The 24306-nt window shown below is 38.0% G+C and overlaps 1 protein-coding gene across 1 annotated transcript in view; it reads right to left on the minus strand.

The window, feature by feature from the left end:
* LOC108267065 (B cell scaffold protein with ankyrin repeats 1) overlaps positions 1–24306 on the minus strand; it is a 48156-nt gene that overhangs the window by 11074 nt on the left and 12776 nt on the right. Inside the window, exons 7-9 of the mRNA XM_017470995.3 lie at positions 20922–21118; positions 1937–2006; positions 1593–1826 (exon numbers count right to left, since the gene is read on the minus strand). Coding sequence (XP_017326484.3) covers positions 1593–1826; positions 1937–2006; positions 20922–21118 — 501 coding nt within the window. The remainder of the gene's footprint in view (positions 1–1592; positions 1827–1936; positions 2007–20921; positions 21119–24306) is intronic.

The following is a 24306-nucleotide window of genomic DNA, read 5'->3' on the forward strand; positions in this document are numbered from 1 at the left end:
TTTAAAAAAAAAAAAAGCAGTCTAGTTATTTGACACACAAAACAGCTTTTTATGCTGTTGTTTCTGAGGGAATCAGAAACAGTGGTCTGCTGGTACTGACACACGGATGGGAAAGATTTATTTCAGAAAAATCGTCCCTGTCCATCATCCGTGTTTAATGAATAGTTTCATTTCCCGCCATCATTCCGCGTGAACACGATGGCGCTGGTTGAACTGTGTCAACAGAAAAGCAATCATTCTAGCCGAGCCTAACTCGCAGCTCATTTCTGGATGGCACAATGAAAAGGGTAAAAACAGATGATAATCGTTTCATCTCTGATGAAAGGAAGAAATGTTTTCGAGGGAAAATGGAGAAATGAACACGAGAGCGAGAGGGAGAGAACAGGGTTTGTTGAACAACAGCCATGGCATTGCTCATGTTTTCATTCTCCCTTCTGTATTAATATATGAAAAATGAGGTTTTCACAAAACAGCTCTAGAAACACACGCTAGTTACCATCTGTTTCCTACAAAACAGCATCTGATATCACTGCAATATATCTCGCTGCACGAGCCGAACAACTGACTTGTGCACACTGAGACACTCTCCAGGACTATTAACTGTTAAAAACAATTAATGACTCGTTACTTTCACTTCTTCTTACCTAAAGTTTTGTCTTTACAGCAATGCTTTAGATAAAACCATCCTATTTCACTATTCCTTGAATCTGTGGAAATGAAACTGTAAAATAGTGACGTATCATACTGCACCATTACAAGTGAGCAATTCAGAAGAGAGTTTGGTTGCACAGTTCATGCAAAGGTCTTGTTCTCATGATAAAGCACCACTAGGCTTAGCCTCTCTCTCTTTCTCTCTCTCTCTCTCTCTCTCTCTCTCTCTCTCTCTCATACAGGCTACAGATCAGGAGAGTCTAAATGATTTATTAAGCTCTAACAATACAAGTCAGTTGGCACCTTCAACTTGTTGAATTATTAATGCAGCTGAAATTGAACATTTAAGAACTTGCTGCCTGTGATGAACGATGCAAATTTAGGCCTCACTTTCCCATGTCGTCGGTTATGGGAGTACAGGCGGGAAAGAAAAAAAAATTAAGTATTTATAAACATTACTGATTCACCTGCGTACGAGAGCGGCAGAACCTGTCTTAATGAGCGAGGAGTGTGTTTTCAGGAACACAAGAACAAGTACAAGAACACATTGTGGACACATTTGTAAGCCCAATAATAACACCATAACCATAACCCTGGGGTGGGGGTGGGGGGTAATGGTGGCATAGTGATTAGCATGTTTGCCTCACATCTCTGGGCTTGGGGGGGTCAAATGTCACCTCCAAACTGTGTGCATGGAGTGTGCATGTTCTCCCTGTGCTTTGGGGGTTTCGTCTGGGTACTCCAGTTTCCTCCATCAGTTCAAAGACATGTACTGTAGGCTGATTGACATTTCCAAATTGTCCATAGTGTGTGAACAGGTTTGCGTCCAGGGTGTCCCCCGCCTTGTCTCCCGAGTCCCCTGGGAAAGGCTCCAGGCTTCCCACGACCCTATGTAGGATAAGCGGTACAAAAAATGGCTGGGTGGAAGACTGGATTCTTACCCTGGGCGATGTAAGGTACATTCTCCTCCTTGGTGGGGAGACTCTCAGGTCGAGGGGCAGGTGCAGGAGGGCGGTTTGCCATCACCACTGAGCTGCTGGAGGTCAAGATAGTGTCATATTCTTCATTATTCACTTCAAGTGTATAGGGATCGTCGTATGTCTCCACCTGCACTTTAGCATCTCTGGCTCCCCCTGTGTGAAGCTGCTCACGGCTGTCTGCAACCCGCAGATTCACTGCAGGATCAAAACAGCACATGTTGATCGGGTGTAATAATTACTCCATGCTTTATTGCACAGTGAACTGTTTATTACAAGAAGATACAGTACAGTAAGCAGAAATTTACCAGTACTGCCCATCATCTCATACACGTCATCACTCGTGTCATCACTCGTGTCATCACCACAGCTCTTTGCCTAGACAAACACAGTCATTTAAACTTTCAATTTGTTTAGGTAGTAAAGAAAATATCAATCCTGCAACACATTAAATATATTTATATTGAAATATTTGGGATGTGCTTGGGTAATTCTGGTGCTAATTTGTTGGTTGATGCTTTTAAAAAAAATAAAAATAAAAAATAAAAAAATAATTTATTATACCTATGCAATATTATTAGTCATGCTGACATCTCAGGGCACCATTGCTGGCAGTTACAGTGGTGTTTTATAGAAGAAAGAATGCCAACAATCTCAGATATGAGGAATATCGGTATCTACTAAACCAAAGAGCTAGATCCTAATTTCTCACTCACTATTTTTCATACAATGAAATATTAAAGAGAAATCCAATGTAGACGAAGTGGAGACAGCAAATTGTGGATTCATAGAGTTGGCTCATAGGATCTATAGGATGGCAAGCCGATTGTACAGACTGATGAAAGTTGAAGCTTCGGGATCTTATCTGTTTGAGGAGAGTGTACAGATGAGGAGGTGAGAGAGATGAACAGACTAAAGGACTGCATCAGTATCTTTAGGCAAAGATGAAGAGAGGGTGAATTCCACCCCATTTGTGCCATTGTCAAAAGATAGTCAAATGGCATTGTGGGTAATGTACAGTAGGAAACTGTTAAGCAAAGTGAAACTTGACCAACATTTCAATGAAACTCAAGTCAAAAAATTTAATTACAAAATAAATCTTGAATGCCACACCACTAAAGATCACGTTATTTATGAAGGTTAATATAGAACTAGTTCAGAATGGATTTTTCCTTTAATGAATGATGCAACTTTAAATTCATTAACCTAATCTAATAATAAGAACGAAGCAATCATATAATCACCACTGGTGGCTTGACCTGAGCAAGAAAACTGATTTTAATTAATACAGTAATTAGTTGCATGCCTGATGATAAACATGTTAAATCGTTTCTGCTATTATTAAACTACCACTTATTGTGAGTCAGAGCTAGTGTGTAGGAATGAACTGTCTTTATTTATCTAGCAGTTACTCTGTTACATGCATTTCAGCATAACCACAACAGCATGCATTTTTTTTTCCTCTTCAGTGGCAAAAATGTACTAAAGCACTCTGACTTTATGCTTTATGACATTTTTACATCCACTGGCTTAACTTTTGTGTTTAAGATTTAAAAAAAAAAAAAAAAAAAACCCCGGAAAAGAGCAAAATCTATCCTTTTAACAAGTGCTAACAGATCTGAGTCTGCCAATGATGCGGTCTGGAACAGAGCAGAAAGAAGTGTCTAATTCATCAATCACAGCTTGCAAACGCAGTCCATTCAAACATGCAATTCAGGCTGTACAAACATGTAATTTAGCCTGTAATTCTGAGCCAAAGATTCGATTCTGTGCTCGCCTAGTGTTACAACTGCCTTTGTCATTAATGCTGCAATTAAAGGAGATATATTTAAAAGTCTTTAAAGTGTGAGAATTACGCAATGCTCTTTTGTTCTCTATATCTCAAGGTCCCGTCAGTTTTGCCAACCTCGCTGAATCAATTCGTGAAGCACAACAGTAATGTGCAAAAGCAAGGCCCCGGTCACTGTGGAAACAGCAGACAACTCAATTTGCCTCAAAGCAGATTATGTGTCGGTTGTGCGAGATGAACAATGAGACTATTCATACCACTCATACACATACTGACCACAGCTATAGAAATTTCATTCGGCTCAAAACGCAGAAAGTGTGCGGTGAATTGATGAGTGGGGTCCATTGAAAGTACACACTTTACCATGCCGCATGTTTCAGCCTACAGGTACAATTCTCTATGCACTGTTCCTTAGCAACCTCCTCCATTCACTCTGAATAATAGCCCACACTCTTCCCCTTTAGTATTGATAATGCACATTAGCATTCTGTGATATGAATATATTCATTAGAGTAGAAAGCGAGGATTAACAGATATACAAGACAACCTAATTACGCATCACAAGTCGAAGGAGATGCGAATGATGGTGACTTTGATGTCAGGCGTGAGTGGAACAACATGGTTTTCCACAAGTGCCTTCCTAATGAATAATTGAAGTATTTTTTTCCCATATATATAAAAAAAAAAAAAACAGAATGACAGATGTTTAAGAACTGGAGGGGAACAAGGGGACATTTAGGGACAATTCATTGCATTGGGACCACATTTCCATGCTATTGCTTTACAGACGCAACATATTAGATTTATAGCTTCATATATATTTAGCTATGATTTTATTACATGGGATTACTGCAGGTTTTGTTCTATAAAATACTTGCAACTACTATATGTGTGTGATAATTTTCTGCCTAAATATCTGATTCATCTATAAATATGTCACTTGTTTTTGTGCTGTTGTTGTTGTTGTTGTTTTTTGACAAATTTCTGCAAAAGGTTCAATGATATTATATTATAGTATATTACTTATTTCACATTACATACAGGCTAATGAATGTTAATTATAAGTACTTGTGTACACACGTGTCCTTGCTTTTCCTTACTTAACAGAAACACTTCCAAGTACTTTCTGATTTCAGAATAAAAGAAAACGTAGTGCTACCCATTCTTTGAACCATGTCATATAATAATATTTGTGACTTGTTCCCGTTTTTCTACCATAATAAATCAAGTGAACACTGTCTGAGCTGCATATGAGCAACCATAGACTATAATGTATTTTGGAAACCTGCTATCAAGAGTGTGGATTTCATGAGGGTTTAAATGAACTGGAACAAATGTCATTTCTCAAACACTGTGTTTCACACCATATAGATAAGGTCACCACTGTGCAAGTGCATTTTGATGTTTATTATACACTGATATTAATTATCATGAAAAAATATAGAACACGTCTCACAAATGAAAGTCTGTGAAAAAGACGGTTGCAATATGACAGTTCAGTGAGAGTTCATGTTTTGAATGTTTCATTTAGGACACCGTATTGGGACAATGGTACTTTACATCATGAAGCAGCTTCTACTCTGTAGTTCAGAGCTGTTTGTTCAGACTGCATTTGACTACCCTGCGCTAACTGAAAGAGCCCAGTGTTATAGTTTAACATGGCAGCCGTTAGCATTCAAATTTCAAGCAAATCTCAGAGCCAGGGCAGTGTTGCGTTGTTGAATTCTTACTTTACAGAGATGCACATTTGAACTAACCCCACTGTGAAAAAGTTACCAAGCGGTGCATTGTTATTGCATCTGCTTCAAGTGTATTAGCAGGAATGTGTCAAAAATGCAGCGTTTCTCATGAAGTCTTGTTCACATTATTAAGTCTGAACTACTTCTGTGTCAGTTTTTTTAAAACCAGTTTATACATATGAAAAAGCACCGGAAACTATTCAATCTCAATAATGTTGCTCAGGTAATTACTTTTTAATGGAGATATTGCTCCTGTACCTTTCTGCTCTCCGGACCTGCCTGAATCCTCCTGATACCCTACTTCTGGTTGGAGTTCTCATCACTTGGAAACCACTCTCTGCTGCTGAGGATGGGCCCATATGGACAGACTCAAGATACACTTTGATACACTGTGATTGAAGATGGCTTTGTACTGCAATTAATATAAACAGTTTTGCTACGATGACTTAGGAGTAAAATTGCCATGATAGCTTTAAGACTGCAATTGCAACAAAGTGTTTTGCACCCAAGTCTCCATCAGTGAACTTCAAACTCTTTAAATTAACTATTTTAATTGTATCTATATCAGGTGAACGGTGCAGGACTTGCAGAACTTTCTATATATGGTCCCCCACTTGTTTAAGGATCAAAAGTCATTGGACAATTAGCTGCTCAGCTGTTCCATGGCCAGGTGTGTGTATATCCCTGTTTATTTCACTTACAAGTAATCAGATGAAAAAGGTCTAGAGCTGATTTCAAGTGTGGCATTTGCATTTGGAAACTGTTGGAAGAGCTGTCAATGTCACTGAAGCAAAACAAACCCATCAGAGAGATAGAAAAAACATTAGGTATGGCAAAAACATTAGGTATGGCAAAATCAACTATTTGGTGAATTCCTAAAAAGAAAGAATGCACTGGTGAGGTCAGGAATACCAAAAGGCCCAGAAGACCATGGAAAACAAATGTTGTGGATGACAGAAGAATTCTTTCCCTGGTAGGTGTATCTGTGCCAAAGTCAATAATCAAGAGAAATCTTCATCAGAGTAAATACAGAGGGTTTACCTCAAAAACGGGAAGACCAGATTGGCGTTTGCCAAAAAAAAAAGAAAAGAAGGGAAAATATCCTAAAGAAAGATGAGACAAAGATAAACTTCAAGATAAAGATCAATGGGAAGATGGTATCTGAAGGATACCACCTCATCTTGTGCCGTGGGTATGAATGGCTGCCCACCGTACAACCAGCTCCTTTGTATTTACTGATGATGTGACTGCTGACAAAAGCAGCAGGATGAATTCTGAAGTGTATAGCGCCTTATAATCTGCATCGATTCACACTGTGGGTGGACAAAGCAACCCATAACTTTTTAAGGCAAAAAAGTGGAATGTTCTGCAATATCCAAGTCAATCACTTGACCTGAATCCAAATGAGCATGCATTTCACATACTGAAAGTAAAACTGAAGGCAAAACATGCCAAGAACAATCAGGAACTGAAGACAGCTGTGGTCAAGGCCTGGCAGAGCATCGCTAGGGAAGAACCCAACAGCTAGTGATGTCTACAGGCAACCAAGTATTTAAACAGAGCATTCAATTTTTGATTGTTTATCCACTTACTTTTGGTCCCAAAAAGGGGGGGGGGGGGGCAACATATTAAAAGTTATTCATAAATAACATCATTCATTAATGATTTTAAAACTAATTCATATTTTTCCTCCCACTCTATTATACTGTAGGCCATTTTGTATAGATTCATAACATATAATCCAAGTTAAGTCCATTTAATTTCCCAGTCATAACATTGCAAATCATAGGAAAGTTCAAGTGGTGTCAATAATTATGCACAGCACTGTGTGTTGCTATAACATAAAACAAAGGACATAAGTGTTTATGGGGCGAATAAGACACTTATTTGAACTCATTCATTCAGTCATCTACAGTATACACTTTATCCTGGGCAGGGTCATGGTGGATGCACAGCCTATCCAGAGATATACTCTGAATGGGACGCTAACTCATTGCAGGGCATCACACACTCACGCACACACCCTTTCATATCATTCAGCCATTCAAAACTTTTAGTGTAGCCAGTCATTTTCCGACATAGTTTTTAGGAGGTGAGAAGAAACCGGAGAATGTGGACTACACAAGAACATGCAAAACATCACACAAACAGAAACCTTAGCTCACAATCCATCACTGGATCCTGGAGCCATGCCTGCTGTGCCACTACAACATGATATAACTTCAGTGTATACCAAAATAGATTTTGAAACATTCAAATGCAATTTACTCACGAGTAAACTGTTCAGAAAGGCTACATAACACCTACATAAGCTATTCATGACAACTGAAATAAACCTATTTAAATATTTATAAAGGCTTATTCTAACAGGTGTAGACTATCATTGATAAAAGACTACATGTATTGATTTTAATGTCAAATAACATCAGATCTGAGTCAAATTAATTTCTTTTTTGCTTACATAAGATTCCTCTACGACGTTTTCTCGGCCGACTTGATGTCAAGTCACCTGATTTTGTGAATCGGTGTTCTAGTGTAATTTTTTAATTATGGTCTATTGCTGCCAGTGTGTGTCATTAGTCAGTTATTGTAAGCAACGATTCAGTATTTTCAAGCTTTATTGATTGGTTAATGTGCCAAACATCAAAATCATACTCACTCTAATTTCAGAAAAGTCAGAAAATTACACATGATTGTGCTTATTTAGTCAGTCCTTATGGTGTCGTGCCATTGCCAGAGGCTTTTATACAACTCTAATAAGTAAATATAAATCACACTTAACTTAAGGGCAAGAGAAATCTACATAAATCTGTTGCTACCATACAATGATTATCACGCTTAACACATGTTAAGTTTTCAAATGAATCTTCATGTCACATTATAATCATTATAATTTCGTGGCTCTGAAGTACCAGAAGTGCACTGTGTTAAAGTCAGTTGTGATATTCTTACATAACATCAGCCCAGAAAGTGTCATAATATAACATTATTACCAATATATCACTGACTCAAAGTCTCCATGTTAAGAGTGACTCCCTGTGGACCCCTTTATAATCCTTCCTGAGATATAGAGTACAAGCTGTGGACATTTTAACAGGCAAAAAACCAACTTAGGAAGCTTTCACACTTGGCCCGAAACATTGAATCTATACCCATGACAAATCCACGACCTGTTTCGCAGGTTTGCTTTAATACAGAAGAATTCCATCCTGTGGATCAATTCCATGCTCAGGTAATTACTTTTTAATGGAGACATTGCTCCTGACCCTTTCGGCTCTTCAGACCTGCCTGAATCCTCCTGATACCCTACTTCTGGTTGGAGTTCTCATCACTTGGAAACCACTCTCTGCTGCTGAGGATGGGCCCATATGGACAGACTCAAGATACACTTTGATACACTGTGATTGAAGATGGCTTTGTACTGCAATTAATATAAACAGTTTTGCTACGATGACTTAGGAGTAAAATTGCCATGATAGCTTTAAGACTGCAATTGCAACAAAGTGTTTTGCACCCAAGTCTCCATCAGTGAACTTCAAACTCTTTAAATTAACTATTTTAATTGTATCTATATCAGGTGAATGGTGCAGGACTTGCAGAACTTTTTATATATGGTCCCCCACTTGTTTAAGGATCAAAAGTCATTGGACAATTAGCTGCTCAGCTGTTCCATGGCCAGGTGTGTGTATATCCCTGTTTATTTCACTTACAAGTAATCAGATAAAAAAGGTCTAGAGCTGATTTCAAGTGTGGCATTTGCATTTGGAAACTGTTGGAAGAGCTGTCAATGTCACTGAAGCAAAACAAACCCATCAGAGAGATAGAAAAAAACATTAGGTATGGCAAAAACATTAGGTATGGCAAAATCAACTATTTGGTGAATTCCTAAAAAGAAAGAATGCACTGGTGAGGTCAGGAATACCAAAAGGCCCAGAAGACCATGGAAAACAAATGTTGTGGATGACAGAAGAATTCTTTCCCTGGTAGGTGTATCTGTGCCAAAGTCAATAATCAAGAGAAATCTTCATCAGAGTAAATACAGAGGGTTTACCTCAAAAACGGGAAGACCAGATTGGCGTTTGCCAAAAAAAAGAAAAGAAGAAAAAACATCCTAAAGAAAGATGAGACAAAGATCAACTTCAAGATAAAGATAAATGGAAAGATCAGATTATGAAGAGTCACATTATAATCATTATAATTTTGTGGCTTTGACGTACCAGAAGTGCACTGTGTTAAAGTCAGTTGTGATATTCTTACATAACATCAGCCCAGAAAGTGTCATAATATAACATTATTACCAATATATCACTGACTCAAAGTCTCTCTGATGGCCACTGGAAAAAAAATAAAATTCAATTAAAAAAAAAAACCTTGATAAATGCTTAAGCAGGTTCATGACAGTTGGCATTTAAATTAGCCATTTGAATACTGCCTTTAAAATAGCTGTTACCAAATATTTTACTATAAAGATTACGGAATCTATGTTAAGAGTGACTCCCTGTGGACTCCTTTATAATCCTTCCTGAGATATAGAGTACAAGCAGTGGACATTTTAACAGGCAAAAAACCAACTTAGGAAGCTTTCACACTTGGCCCGAATTATTGAATCTATACCCATGACAAATCCAGGGCCTGTTTCACAGGTTTGCTTTAATACAGAAGAATTCCATCCTGTGGATCTCTCTTATGCTAATAAATAAATAGGTTTGCAGGTTAGTTTTATTGTTTTATTAGTGTGTTCCTTTGGTAGAAAAGAACAGTACTTCGACATAGATGCAAGACATGTCATCATGCAGGAATACCCGAAAATGAGGAGCCATTCTCATTGTAAGAAGGCTTTTAGCCATGTAGACCGGCACAAGATGTGCATTTTTCATTATGGTCTCAGAGTAAGCACTCACACCACAATTAATTACTCACACAATTAATTAGCTAATTACAGTGTTCCACATCTCATTTTATATATCAGTAAGGCATTCCATCTCTCTGCTGGCCATAATAACGTTTTCCTCACCATCGAAAGACTTGAAACAGGAAGTAATGAAAAGTAACTTAAACCAATCATGGTTACCTTCCCCACATGGGGACATAACTAGGGGCCTGTTGACGTAAGCAAGGACCAGGTCTGGTTCTCTGGACTGCTCCAAAACTTTCACACTCTACCAAAGTAGAACCCAGGGCAAAAAGCCCTGGGTCCAGTGTGAAAATGACCTTAGATTACGTAGTACTTAATCATGCGCTTTGACTTATTCAATGGTCTAGAACATCATCATTTCAGAATTTCAGCACAAAGGAACATGGTGGGGGGGGTCACTGAAGCTTTCACCAGGGAAATAAATAAAAAGTGAACCTACTAGATATCCAGTAAGGAAACTTAGCCCTGCGCTGGAAAAAAGGGAGAAAAAGATCTCTGGACTCAACACTAAATCTGCTCTCCTCCAGATTTCAGGCTTAGTGCTACACATTCTGAGTCAATGTTGCTGTGGTTACAGACTTCTGCCGGCCAGGCGAGTGACAAGGAGTGGATCAAAATGATTTAGAGAGGAGAAACATGCTGAAAAGCTAAGACTGGGGATGGATGGTTTGATGACAAACTTTACATTGTTTCATCATTTGTTTGAGGCTTGAGCATCATACACTAAGGAAAGGTCAGCATCATGAGTACGTACAGTAAAGCATGCACCACCATGACTCCAACATAAGAAAAGCAAACAAGCACTTAAACTTGTTCAACAAACAGTCTTAGGATGTCAGGATGTTGAAGAATTAAGACCTAATGCATGTCAATTTCAATTAAAGGAATCATCAAACCATAACTTTTAAGTGACGATGTGCTGTAGCCACAGTCACAGGAAGGGCTGCGTGTTGTCATAGTCGCAGAATGGCTACCGCACTTGATTGCTGTTGCATCCGGTTTCATCAGACTCAGAGCTGCTATTGCCAAGGAGCTGTTTAGAGCTCTTCCACTGGCACGAGGGTGCCTATGGATTGCAATTTGGCTGGGTAAAGTAACTCCCAATGCCTGAGTTAATCTATTTATAAACCCAGTGATTGATCACACCATGCATTCACCAGTGCTGCCACTTGTGCTCTGCCATTAGCAACATGATGAAACAAATCAAATGATCAGCTATCCAGTGAAGCAAGTCAGTATCCAAAATGGCTTACTTAAAAAAATGTATTCATTAAAAATAACTATTAATATAACTACTTGTCCACAACTCAGCACTTTAATTGCTTTAACAGCTACTGCCATTTTGTCATTTGAATTTTTTTAGTGTTTGAAGGTTGTCCCAATATGATTCCAGCAGCCTCATCAAAGGAAGAGAGATGACATGTTTATGAGTGTAAGCTGAAATAAGACCCGAGACCAAATGCAACCTGCTCACAATAGAATTACCCCATTAAGCCATGCTGACCTTTTAAGTGGATGTCATGATTTGCCTCATATGTTAGCAGGAGCATAAAGAGCGGTGTTTATGTCAGCAGGGGCAAACTCTTAAGATTGGGCCTCGTGTTATTCATGTGGTTGACTGGGAATTTTTTTTACCAGGCAACATAGTCTCATTTAGACGCCCCAGAGTAGGAAGGCAATGGGCTGAAAGTGGCTGTGCCCCTGGAGCAATGTAGGATTAAATGTGTTACACAAGGGCATAACAACAGTGCTCAAGGGGACCTTACTGTATCACACTGACATGGCAATATTTACAGTCAAGTTTAAACCCTTTTTAACTTGATGAATGATTTACTGAACAATAGGAAAATGGAGAACAATCAACTGTGAACAACTGTGAACTGTGAAAACCTGACAGGCATGGAAGGACTCAAAGCTGAGCTCTAAGTTAATTATTTTAACATGTACCATTTTATGTTTTGATCTTCTTATACCACAGTAATTTGCCAACAAAGAAGATTTTTATTAAATAATACATCATACTTTCTAATCAGTTGATAGTTGCAGTATTGTGGAACATCTATGAAATAAGTTAGTTTCTGTCATAGAAAACTTCACCATATCGATGATTACATTATTTTTATGTTTGTTTATGTAGAGTGAACAGTATACAAGTCTCTGTGCTGTTGCTATAGAAACAATAATGTATTAGAAGGAAAGTATTAATATACCTTGGAGCTGGAAATAAATCAAGCAACAGTACTGTGGTATAAAATATGTAAATAGCCCAAGTCAGAGTAATTAAAAGAAAAGAAGCTTTCTTTTTTCCCCTTTTCATCTGGTTAATAAACTTTTGTCCACCCTTGCAAATATGCATGACTTGTATGAAAAGAAGCAAAGGAGAAGGGATCGTCATAGGGGGGGAGTTAGCATTCATCTTTTTTCTCAAGACTTATTCTTATACAGTAAATTCATGCAAAATCCAACTTCATCTCCCTCATTTGTATAGAGTTCTCATGAGCTCAGGTTCACAAATAAATTGTCCTACTGAGAGATCACCCTCACGTTAACATATACCTAAGCATCCTCTTTGATTTAAGATTTTACAGTCTAATTTCTCCTTGGAAAAAGGTTGCATTGGTATTATTATGTATTATGTACTATTAAAATTGGAAGTCTATGTTTGAAAACAGAATAAATTAATAATTTAAGCAGGAGTGAATTCAAACAATGTGCTGTATGTGGGTTTTCAGTGTGGTTACATGTTGCAGAAAACAAAAAAGATGAACTACTAATCAGATTCCCATGTGTACCAATGTCATTCAGTGAAACAGTAAAAGCCTAACAATCAGCTCTACCAAACTGAATTACTTTATCAACAAGTCCACTGAACCTAATTACAGCATTACAGTATGTTGCCCAAAACTGGACATTGTTTCATAATGTCACCAAAGAAGAATAATGGGGATAATATGAGGTCAGAAGATGTAGCAAATTAATGGTGCACAAGTAAAGTAGGAGCTTTTCCTAACTCATTTTCTACTCTTCTACATTGTTGTTTGTAAAGCATATCATGTTAATTAGATGGGTAAAGGCATCATCAATCAATGATTATATACACACCGTATGTCTCAAATAACATTGTTTTGCACAATAATTTTCACAAAATTACAAGTCTAGAAAGCATTATGATCCCTCCATATTTAATTGCCCTAGTTTGTTTAATCAGGTGCTATGGTGAGAAAAAGGATTAACCAATAAGAATCACATATTTTCTTGCCGAATAGGAGATACACTATATGGCCAAACGTATGTAGACACCTTACCATGAGCCCTATATGTGGGCCTTTCCCAAACAGTTGCCACAAAGTTGGAGGCATCTGATTGTCTAGAATGTCTTTGTATGTTGTAGTATTAGTGGTAACCAAGATACCCAAACATGTTCCAGCATGACAGTGCCCTTGTGCACAAAGCGAACTCCATAAAGACATGGTTTGCCAAGGTTGGTGTGGAAGAACTTGAGTGGCCTTCACAGATCTCTGACCTCAACCACACTGAACACCTTTGGGATGGACTGGAATACTGACTGTACACCAGGCCTCCTTGCTTGTCATGGTCAATTGTCCACATACTTTTGGGCATGTACAGTTGCAATCAAAGTTATTCAACCCCCATTTCAAATCAGGTTTATTGTCAAAATTTACAGACTTTCAGTTGTTTGCAATGAACAAATCAAACAAAAGCAACTGAAATAGTTCAACACAATGAATGATTCAAGAGGTTTCCCCAAATTCAACTGAAAATGCAACTTCTAATGATTTCTCCAGTTTCAAATATTCAACCCCCTGAAGAGAATCCCACACAACAGCACAAATATGTAAAACATGTTGTCAAAAGGTGTTGTCTCAAGCACACCTGATGCAACTAATCAAGGGCTTCATTAGTTGCACCAGGTGTGCTTGAGCTGGAACACATGAAATACCTGAGCTGGCTAGGGGCAGAAAAAGGAAGGTATCAATGGCTGCAACCAGATTTCTGAGAAGGCAGGTTGTGAAAAACCCTCGAGTGACTGCAAAAGACCTGCAGCAAGACTTGGTGGCAACAGGCACTGACGTTTCAGTGAGCACAGTAGGCATATACTAAATGCCTTTAGTTTTCCATGCCAGAACTCCAAGACATACACCACTACTGACCCAAAAGCACAAGAAAAGTCAGCTCAAAATCATATAAATAAGCCACAGAAGATTTGGGATTCTGTTCTGTGGCGCGATGAAACAAAACTGGAACATTTCGTCATGATGGATCAGCGATATGTCTAGAAAAAGAAGAATGAAGAAAGAACACTCTGTCCACAGTCAAGCATGGTGGTGGCTCGGTGATGCTCTGGGGCTGCTTTGCATCCTCTGGCACTAGAAACCTGCAGCGTGTGGAAGAGGAGGATTCATTGAAGTATCAGGAAAGCCCAGGGGAAAATGTCATGCCATCTGTGAGAAAGCTGAAGCTTGGTTGTGACTGGACCTTCCAACAGGACAATGATTCCAAGCATACCTCAAATTCCACCAAGGCTTTGTTTCAGAAGAAGTCCTGGAAGATTCTACTGGGTAATCACAGTCACTTGACTTGAACCCCATAGAAAATCTCTGGTGGGATTTGAAGAAAGCAGTTGCAGCATGCAAACCCAAGAATATTACTGAACTGGAGGCCATTGCTCATGAGGAATGGGCTAAGATTCCTCAGGAACACTGCCAGAAGCTATGCATCTCATTTGCAGCAGGTCATAACATCAAAAGGGTACTCTACTAAGTACTTAAGATGCTTGCCATGAAGGGTGCCACTTGAAGCATTCGTTGTGTTGAACGATTTCAACTGCTTTTGTTTGATTTGTTCATTGCAAACAGTTGAATGTCTGTAAATTTTGACAATAAACCTGATTTGCAATGGGGGTTGAATCATTTTGATTGCAACTGTAGTGTATGAAATGCAAGCCACTCTAACTCACTACTGCACACACAGACAGACTGATTAGCTGGATTTTCCAGTTGGAAAGAATCAGAACATATGCGTATAAAAGTAGATCTAAAACTACTTGCACAACCCACCAGTTGGGTGAACATGCAATGGATTTTTACATAATTATCATTATTAATAATTGATCCTGATAGAGAAATTTTTTAAATGGTAATCAGATACAGTTTACTGTATGTATGGGAATGGCTGAGTAGTTGCTTTTAGATCATAAATTGCCTTCTAATACCATGTAATCATGGTGTTTGTAATAGCTTTGTTTTCTGTTTGAGAAGTTGTAGATTCATGTCATGGTATCTGTATAGGGCTCCAACAATGTTTCAACCCCCCAAAATAAATTCCTGGCTATGCCACTGGCAAGGACTTTTTCCTGCTGTAGAAGCCACTGGGCTCTGTTCACATGCGGTTGGAAAGTCTTTGTGTGCAGTTACATGATTATCATATATTGATGCATTCATTAAATATTGATTGCTTTTGGGCATGTAATTGGTTTAAATAATATATGACACTGAATTATTTTTATGCTCAGGAAGTGATGAAGTACTGTATATAAGCTCTGACCCAGTATGACATGGTCATTTATCACTTCTGATGAACACTTTCTAACATTTTAACATATTAGATCTAGGTCACATATTGCACATCCATGATTAAGCTCTTGAGGATATCAATCTTTTTCCATCTCCACCTAAGGAATTTGATCCAATAAGGCGATTCCTGCATTATATTATATTTCCCTTTGTGTATATGAGCTGTATTGCAGAGCTAGGTGAGGCCTATCAGTCAATTTTAATCCAATTTTACAGGCATGATTACAGCCGTCACATAACAACCAGAGCAGAGAGGGGATTAGGTTAAGTCCTCTCATTTTCATTCCCTTGAGGTTGGGAATTCCCTGTAGACTGAGAGCTTGTTAGTGTTGGAGATGAAGTGCATATATAGGAGGCTTGTGCTAAATCCATTGAAGGTGGTAGTGGCACATGGTTTTCCTTATTAAGCTCTGTGGACATGCCAGCTTTAAGGTGATTACTCACACATTGAGTAACGGAAGGTAGAGTTATGTCATATGATGTCCGGTTTACAGTATATGTTAACAAAAAATATTCACTTTGACATCCTCATATACATTTTCACATTTTTCTCAGAGCACTAGTTTATATGGAAAAAAGTCCACTTTGATTGTGCATAATTTATTAAAAAGATTTAGTTTCAATTGTTATTAAGGAAACCCAGCTACAAGAAAGCCTTTTCTTTTTTTTGCATTCTCATATCCCTCAAAAGGCTTAAAATCTGTCAGGTGGATTGCAGGACGTCTTTCTTACTACATCATATGGTTGGATTTGAACAAATTGGTGCACTTCTGCTGAAAGTTCAAACTTGTGCATTTTAAACGATGTTCAGCAAAAGAGCTAAAAGTGGATGTTGTGAGTCAAACCACTTGAGAGATCAAATAAAATCCCTCTTCATCTGCAATGTATTGTAATTAAGCCTGAGTCAGTAGGTCTGGAACAAATTCTGCCCTGTTGTAGAATGAGGAGCAGAGACAGCACACTCACAGACATCACAACACACTGATGTCTGACAGATATTGATATTCCTCTAGGGTCAAACCTGTGCTGAACAAAAGTGTTTTACTACAGAACACATCCCTCAGAAGGATTTCCATGGCAAAAAGTCTAGACTTAAACTGTGGAATCAATGATGATACTTTCCAGTGGAAATTATTTTCCAAGACTAGGCTTAAACAACATCTGCAGTATAAACTACCTGCTAAATCTTCCGATTAAATTAATGATTACTGTGTGGTAGTCTGTCTTTAGAAGTGGCACTGGCCATTAGATGCTGTATTTGCTTGTATTTGTATCTTGATTACTTTGAGGATTGAATATTACCTAAGCAAGAGCATGGGGTCGACAAGCAAAATGTATCAACTAAGGAATAAAACACAGCGAGGCGTCCTGCTATAGGAAAATAATCAGTGATGGGGTGGTGTGATCCCTTACTTCACTTGATAACTTTGTTGTAATGGCATGTTTTATTCTGGTGAAACCATAGCAATTTACCAGTGATTACAATTTGTTATGAACTCTTGAATAACACATCCTACTTTTAAACCATTTATAGTTACATTTAATGTTGTGGAACAGCTTGTCATGTTACCGAGCACAGTCTCCCACTGCGGAAAACTTACTGTTATAAAGCACTGACACCCAAGACTCCTCCCATAAACGTTAACAAAACATCTTTCAGAAACCTTCACCGTATCAACAATTATACTATACATTAGATAAAACATATACTGTTTGCTTCGATTATTATGGAGCATCCACCATACAATTCCCTGTGAATGAGCTCTTACTATATAAACAATAATATATTAGAGTGAGTGTATTAATATTAACCTGTGATTGGAATTGCAGCTAGCATTACCGTCAGAGGTGTACTGCTATTTAGAAAATTAATCGACAGCTTCTGATCAATCACATCCAATAAGATTCGAGAACTCAACAGTGCTGTGGGAAAACAAGAAGAAATTTCTTCAGAGTATTGAAGAAAACAATGTGACCCGTGACATTGAAAATCAGCTTATTACGATGTCAGTCATGCACAGGACAGATCATTTGGTGTAGAAATTTGATTTTGCTAAACTAGAGAAACTTTTATATAGTTTAGAGGCCATGGGATTATGTGATAATGTCCTACAATTTAACTACTGCAGATTTTACTTTAAGTTACTGGCAGATAGTTTGCTGGTGAACTGTATCTAGAACAGGTAAAACCTACAACAATGCTGACAAAATACAGTACTGTACATGTATTTTAGAGTAGCATCAATTCCGGTATTATTGCACTGCATCAAGGGCCGCTGGAGCAACAGGGGTGAGCTGGAATTTGAGTCGGCACTTTTCAAATTACTGAGGCGGTGACCCAGCGCTTCAGGCAATAACAGACAGGTTTGACTCAGTTGAAAGACCAAAGGGTTTTGAAAGGGTTAAAAGGGGATCTCCTATGAGTGATAAAGGGTTAACCGCGCTCACTGGTGCTTAATAATCATGTGCTGAATCAGTATCACTAACGTTTCAATATTCTAAATGACATATGCACATATTTTGTGTTCTGTTATTATCTGCCTGAGGAGTAAAATGCAAAATTAAGACTGTGGGGTTGAAACATACTACTCTGATGTTTCTTAAAAGGTGTGTTGTGCCCGGTTATTATATTATAATCAAGACCCTTGCTCCAGATAGCGCTAAAAGCAAAATACGCAGTTAGTCTGTATGTTTTTTTGTTTGTTTATAGACAAATGACAGATGTACCTCGTTTCTTATTAAAAAAAAAAATTTGACACACCACTTTTGGAGTAGTGGTGCCACCTCTGATTGTATCTTAATGCATTGTATCTTACTGTAACAATCAATATAGCTTGTATAATAACTCAAGAACATTTTCCCATATGATAGAATTACTGTAAAGACAATACAGCTTTTTTACTGCATCAAAATAAAAGTCACAGCACAACAACTCACAGGTATCTACGCATCAACACAAATGAGGCGAAAATGGTCGAAAATCAGTCCGCGCCATAATGCTTCAAAAAACAGTAAATTCCATTTGTTGGAAATAAGTAAAACATCTCAGAATGCATCACAATTTTTTTTTTTTTTTTTTTTTTTTTCATTTTTAGGAATGTTGCATGTTTGGTAAGGTTTAGTGTTCAACATGTTACATACAGCACACACACACACACACACACACACACACACACACTCAGTAACATATTAGGCATGGCTGTTATCAAAATCTCATAAAAGACTAGCTTTTAATATTTTGCTATTATAATACTCATTTGCCTTTATAATCATTACAATGAGGTGGATTTGCTGCACACAAGTTTGTACTGTGCTGTTTTTCATGCGTCTGTTGTGAAAAGCAGCAGGACACTTGGTTCCTCAAAGCCTGGTTAATGCATTCATTGATACGTTGATTGATACCTGTTAATTGCTTACCATTACTGAATAAATGCAGCATATTTAAGCCTCCTCTTTGCTTTCATCTGGGTGTTAGTGGAGTTCTTAAAACAAACAAGCTTTTAACCATTCAAAAAAAATAATTATAGCATAATCTTGTAATTAATATTCTCCAAAAACCCTTTCTCAGACCCTCGCAGCATTCACCATAGTGCACCACTGTGAAAGAGAAAACAGCACCATTTTTCTTTTATAGTTGTTTTTTTTTTAATTGGTAAGTTCTAAATATTGGTTCAAATTTGGTAAGCAATTAATATAGTTCATTTGGCCTTAAGCAGAAGGGTAGAAATATTATTAGTGAGATTTCATCATTGTTGCATTGGCCTAGCCAGTGCTTTAATTCACTACAGTGAATGGAGTTTCCTAAAAAAAATTATAAAAAATGTTCTCCTCAGAGTGTAATGTTCCAGCATATATAAGGCTAGGTTTACTGGCATGTTGATCTCCAAGTATATCACAAGACTAACCCTATACTCCACGACATTCAAAGACATAAATTCAACACAATTCCTTTCTTCACCTCATTCCCATGGGTAACATTTAATTTATTTTTTTTTAAAGACACTTTCTCTGGCCACATTAACATCCCTTTGGCTGCAGATGTGCTCGAACAAATCAGAGACTTGACTGTGGTTGCTAGCTGACCCCAATCCACCTGAATTGGGTATTTACAACCACTGAGGGGCCTTAAGGATGAGGGAGGAAGTCCATAAATAATGGCTTGAAAGTTAGTAAGGCTGCCTTTAAGCAGGCAGCTACAGTATAAACCCCTGGAAATGAAGGTCAGCAGGGTTTGCCCGTTACAATAATGTTCTCATTCCTGTCATTTTGTCCCTCTGTCCCATTTGAGCATGTGTATGAAGTCATTTTGTAAGTAATAAAATGGAATTAAAGGTTAAAATGACTAGTCTATATGAAGATGCACTCAGACACATTATGTGTGCAGACACTAGGGATGTAACCTTATATGAATACATTATACAGATGATAATATTCTAAACAGATATAAATACAGATTCAGATAGGAGGTGCACTATATATTGTTTGTTTTTTTGTTTGTTTTCTGGTTTTGTACATTATTGGATAGCATGTCCGATGAACTTTTCTGATCGTTCTGGAAAATAACAGACAACAAATCTAAAGTAAATTATAAGGTGGTTATTGGTGGCTGTAATCAATAGTTCCCTGAAATGGTGAAAACATTGCTTCTTTTAAAAGATAGTTCCCTAGCTTGCTCAGCTGAGGAACTGCAGAAGTTCAGGTGCTGAATAAAGGTATGTTCTACAAATTGATATTTGCCGTTATGTTTTCATGAATGAAAAATGACTTTCCAGCAGTCTTGCGTTTTCCCCCCCAGTGTTTTCAAAGACATGAAAAACAAAAACTTCCTTTCTAGACCACACACACACACACACACACACACACACACACACACACACACACACACACACACACACACACACACACACACACACACACACACACACAAATACATCCCTGTCAGGACAGATCCTAATATATATTTTAATGGGTATTTGTCTGTTTCCTTAAATAATGTTTGCATTACTAATAATTAATATGAATGCAAGATATTCATGGTTTCCCCTTCTACAGCTTCAGAAGCACTTCCAGAAACATCCTGTTTTTCTAGAAACTTTGTGTACTTTTCTTAACCTTTACCACACACATCTATCTACTGTATCTCTGTCTGTCTGTCTATAGCAATCAGATTTTTATGTCTAAAAAATAGCTTCCACTATCTCTAACTTCACTCAAATAACACTTCCTACAGCTACAATTTCCAGCAGAAGAACTCACCAGTGATTCCTGCAGGAAGACATGGAGCTGTGAGTGTCCATTTGCGTGTGCTAGTGCCAGGGGCGTGTGTCCGAAACGGTTGGTGCTTCTCATGGCTTGTTGTGCTCCAGGGCACTGCAGCAGAACACTAGCCAGATCTTTCAGCCCATACTGCGCTGCAAAGTGCAGGAGAGTTGGGATGTCCTCTGAGTGCGATACTGCAGATGAAAATTCCAGTTTAATGCTGTTATACTTTATTATACTGAAATTTGATCGGTCTATATAAAAAGCAAAGCACCCCCATAAATGATTAAATAAATAAATAAATAAATAAATAAATGCAAAAACAGAGAACTAAATCATGAGCAAATTTGAAGGCCCACAGAAATAAGCATCTTCTAATAACTGTAGAGTTCCACCTCCATGTGAAAACACAATATTGATAAATCCTCACTGCTTTGGAAACTTTATAACCATTTAATTTTACACCATGGCTTTATCTGCTGAGTCCAAGCGCTAACTCAGTGTGTAGGTGTTTGAAAGGCAAAGATGATGCATTATTCATGAGTAGGCTTTGTACAGCCTCATATTCAGATTTGAGAGGTTACTTTATTGTACGAAAGACTATTCTGATGAAAGTTTTGTTAACTGTGCTTTAGAAATAAAGTTATTTTGAAAGTAACTTTTTGAGCAGTAAGAAAATGGTCAGCTTGGAGCATGAGTGATGACCGGGACTGTTTGTAGAAGACAGCTCAGAGGCAGGTATCGACAATCATTTTTTGGTCACAGGATCAATTCCTGACTACTGATGAACTGCTTACATCATCAATCAGGGTTCAACTTCTAAACCTCTCTAGGTTATTTAGAACCAATTTTCAATTTCTGCACTAAAACACTGGCTGAAGGTCAGGTGTTGCATTCATAAATTACCACAGCAGCAGTGGCTCATGACTGTAGATTGTAGTAGGGCAGGACAGCATTTATAATGACAAAGCCTCAAATAAAATTAAGTATAGAGGATATCACATGCGATTATGCTATAGGCTATTATCTAGTAAATTTTAAGAGTAATCCTGTAATAGGTTAACATTATACAATCACTCGACATACAGTCTAGAAGTTTGTTTTGAGAGGTTTTTAGTTCTCTTTAGGTTTTTAGTTCAAAACCACACCTGAAACTAGCCCAAAAACATTCAGGCATTGGAAAACTAAGACATCGTTTTTTGTTTTTTTTTCTCAGCTTTTGCGTAGGAAACAAGATCAAAGTGGCGCAGACACATTTCTGATGTATGTACATGATCCAAGCCATAATCCCCCTTTCTGTCTCCCACTCTTTGCAGTATACTGCATCTTAAAATAGAAATGGATGTGTATATCATGGACGCACTCTCCATGTACACTATCTGTGATTTTAATTCAATTTGTTTGCTATAAAGCAAGATCTTGACAGCCATGATGTATTTTGTGGAGGATTTATTTTGACTAGATGAATTTGGCACACTAGGCAACCCTGTCAGTGAGTGACTTGTCCACTGCTCCCCTCCAGAGAATGGGGCAGCAGGATTCTTGGCCATGCAGGGGTCTATTAGCGCTTGTTAAAGTTAAAATTTTTGTTCACTAAGTACAATAATAACTCCATGGATGCTAATTGCATCCATCTAGAAAGGTGATCAGTGGAATATTAGCTTATATCTTTCAAATAGCAATATTTTTTTTTTTTTAAATCATTGGTCAGTCAAAAATGGTAATTATAATTTTGATAGAGATTAAAATGTATGGAGCTGTGAATGAGGACTCAAATATAATGACACTATTTCTTTTTCTAATTTAATTTATCTTTAACTAAGACATCTGACGAATAGTTTTTTTACTTTATTTATTCTTGTTGTTTTCTTTTTACGTTTAGGAATATTTTGGCAGGGAGGGCACGGTGAATTTGCACCTTCAGGGTTTGGGAGTTCGCATGTTTTGCAGATTCTCCCCATGCTTTGTGGGTTTCCTCCAGGTGCTCAGGTTTCCTTCGCTTGGTCCAAAGACATGTACTGTAGGCTGATTTGCATTTCCAAATTATCTGTGGCATGTGAATGTGTGCAATTGTGCCCTGCCATGGGTTGGCACCCCGTCCAGGGTGTCCCCCACCTTGTGCCCGAGTCCCCTGGGATAGGCTCCAGGCTCCCTGTGACCCTATGTAGGATCAGTAGTATGGAAAATGGATGGATGGAATATTTGTAACTCAATCTGAGTTTATTTGCCTAACTGATATCCTTTCTATTTGTTGCTGTAATGCAAGGCTAAAGAAAAAACTCAATAAATAACGCACTATAAGCGACTTCCCAAGATTTCAGTACGGAGGAAGATCTTAGAGAGATGTGTATTAGAAACATCAGTGAAACAGAACCCAAGGTCAAATTAAAATGACACGCATTCCTTAAGTAGACTGTTATTGCTTTCAGACACCATGTTGGAAAAGTGGAGCGAATTCTAAATATTCATTGAGCTGGTGAGTGTGTGTGTGTGTGTGTGTGTGTGTGTGTGTGTGTGTGTGTGTGTGTGTGTGTGTGTGCGAATGTGAAAGAGAAAGAGTGGCTTAGAATGAACGAGAAAGGCATTCAGAGCAAGTGATACAGATGGTGAATGAGCAATCAGTCTCTGTGCAAAAGAGGGGAAAAAACAGAAAGAAACAGTTGGAGAAAGGAGAAGTGAGTGATAGGGGCTATGTGGGGTCATATACCTCTTGTGCCCTTTCCCTGGAAATAGATTCGACATAGGGTATATGAATGACTGAGGAACAGTCTGTAGTAATTTGGGCTGGTCGACACCAGACTCACCAGCAATGATTTGTTCTCAAGAAAAGGATTGTTAGGGGTTTCTCAAGTTATATTCTTAAAATGCTGCTTATCCACGCTTTCATTTGCCGTCTCTCCAACTGTGTGCAAGATAAAATAGCAGAAGCGGACTAGATGAAGTTAATATTCTGTAACTGGCGCATGTTGGAATGCTCTGTAAAACTCATTTCATTTTGACTTTTCTTTAGAAATGATGAGGTGTGAAATGACTGTGAACTTGTCATTTTCATCACTGCCAATAAGTTCCTTTTCAGTTCTACTTGGAAGAGATGAGATATTTCGTTCTATTGCATTTACTTTGAATCTCAAACCAGCATTTCTAGTCTGGCTCGATGGTTGACTTATATGCCTGAGACATAGTCTTAGCCTTATAACATATAATTTTATGAAGACATGAGGAGAGCTAGATCATTTATCATTTATAGATCATTTCTGTTGGAGTATGAGAATAACAAACATTTCATTACTGTTAGTACTGATGTGTGTTTTAATGCTCTGGGTTGTACTGTGAAAAACACATCAGTGGTACACGCCAAACCTAATGTACCTTTGTGAGCTGG

Source organism: Ictalurus punctatus, chromosome 7, assembly GCF_001660625.3.
Source record: "Ictalurus punctatus breed USDA103 chromosome 7, Coco_2.0, whole genome shotgun sequence".
Lineage (NCBI taxonomy): Eukaryota > Metazoa > Chordata > Actinopteri > Siluriformes > Ictaluridae > Ictalurus > Ictalurus punctatus.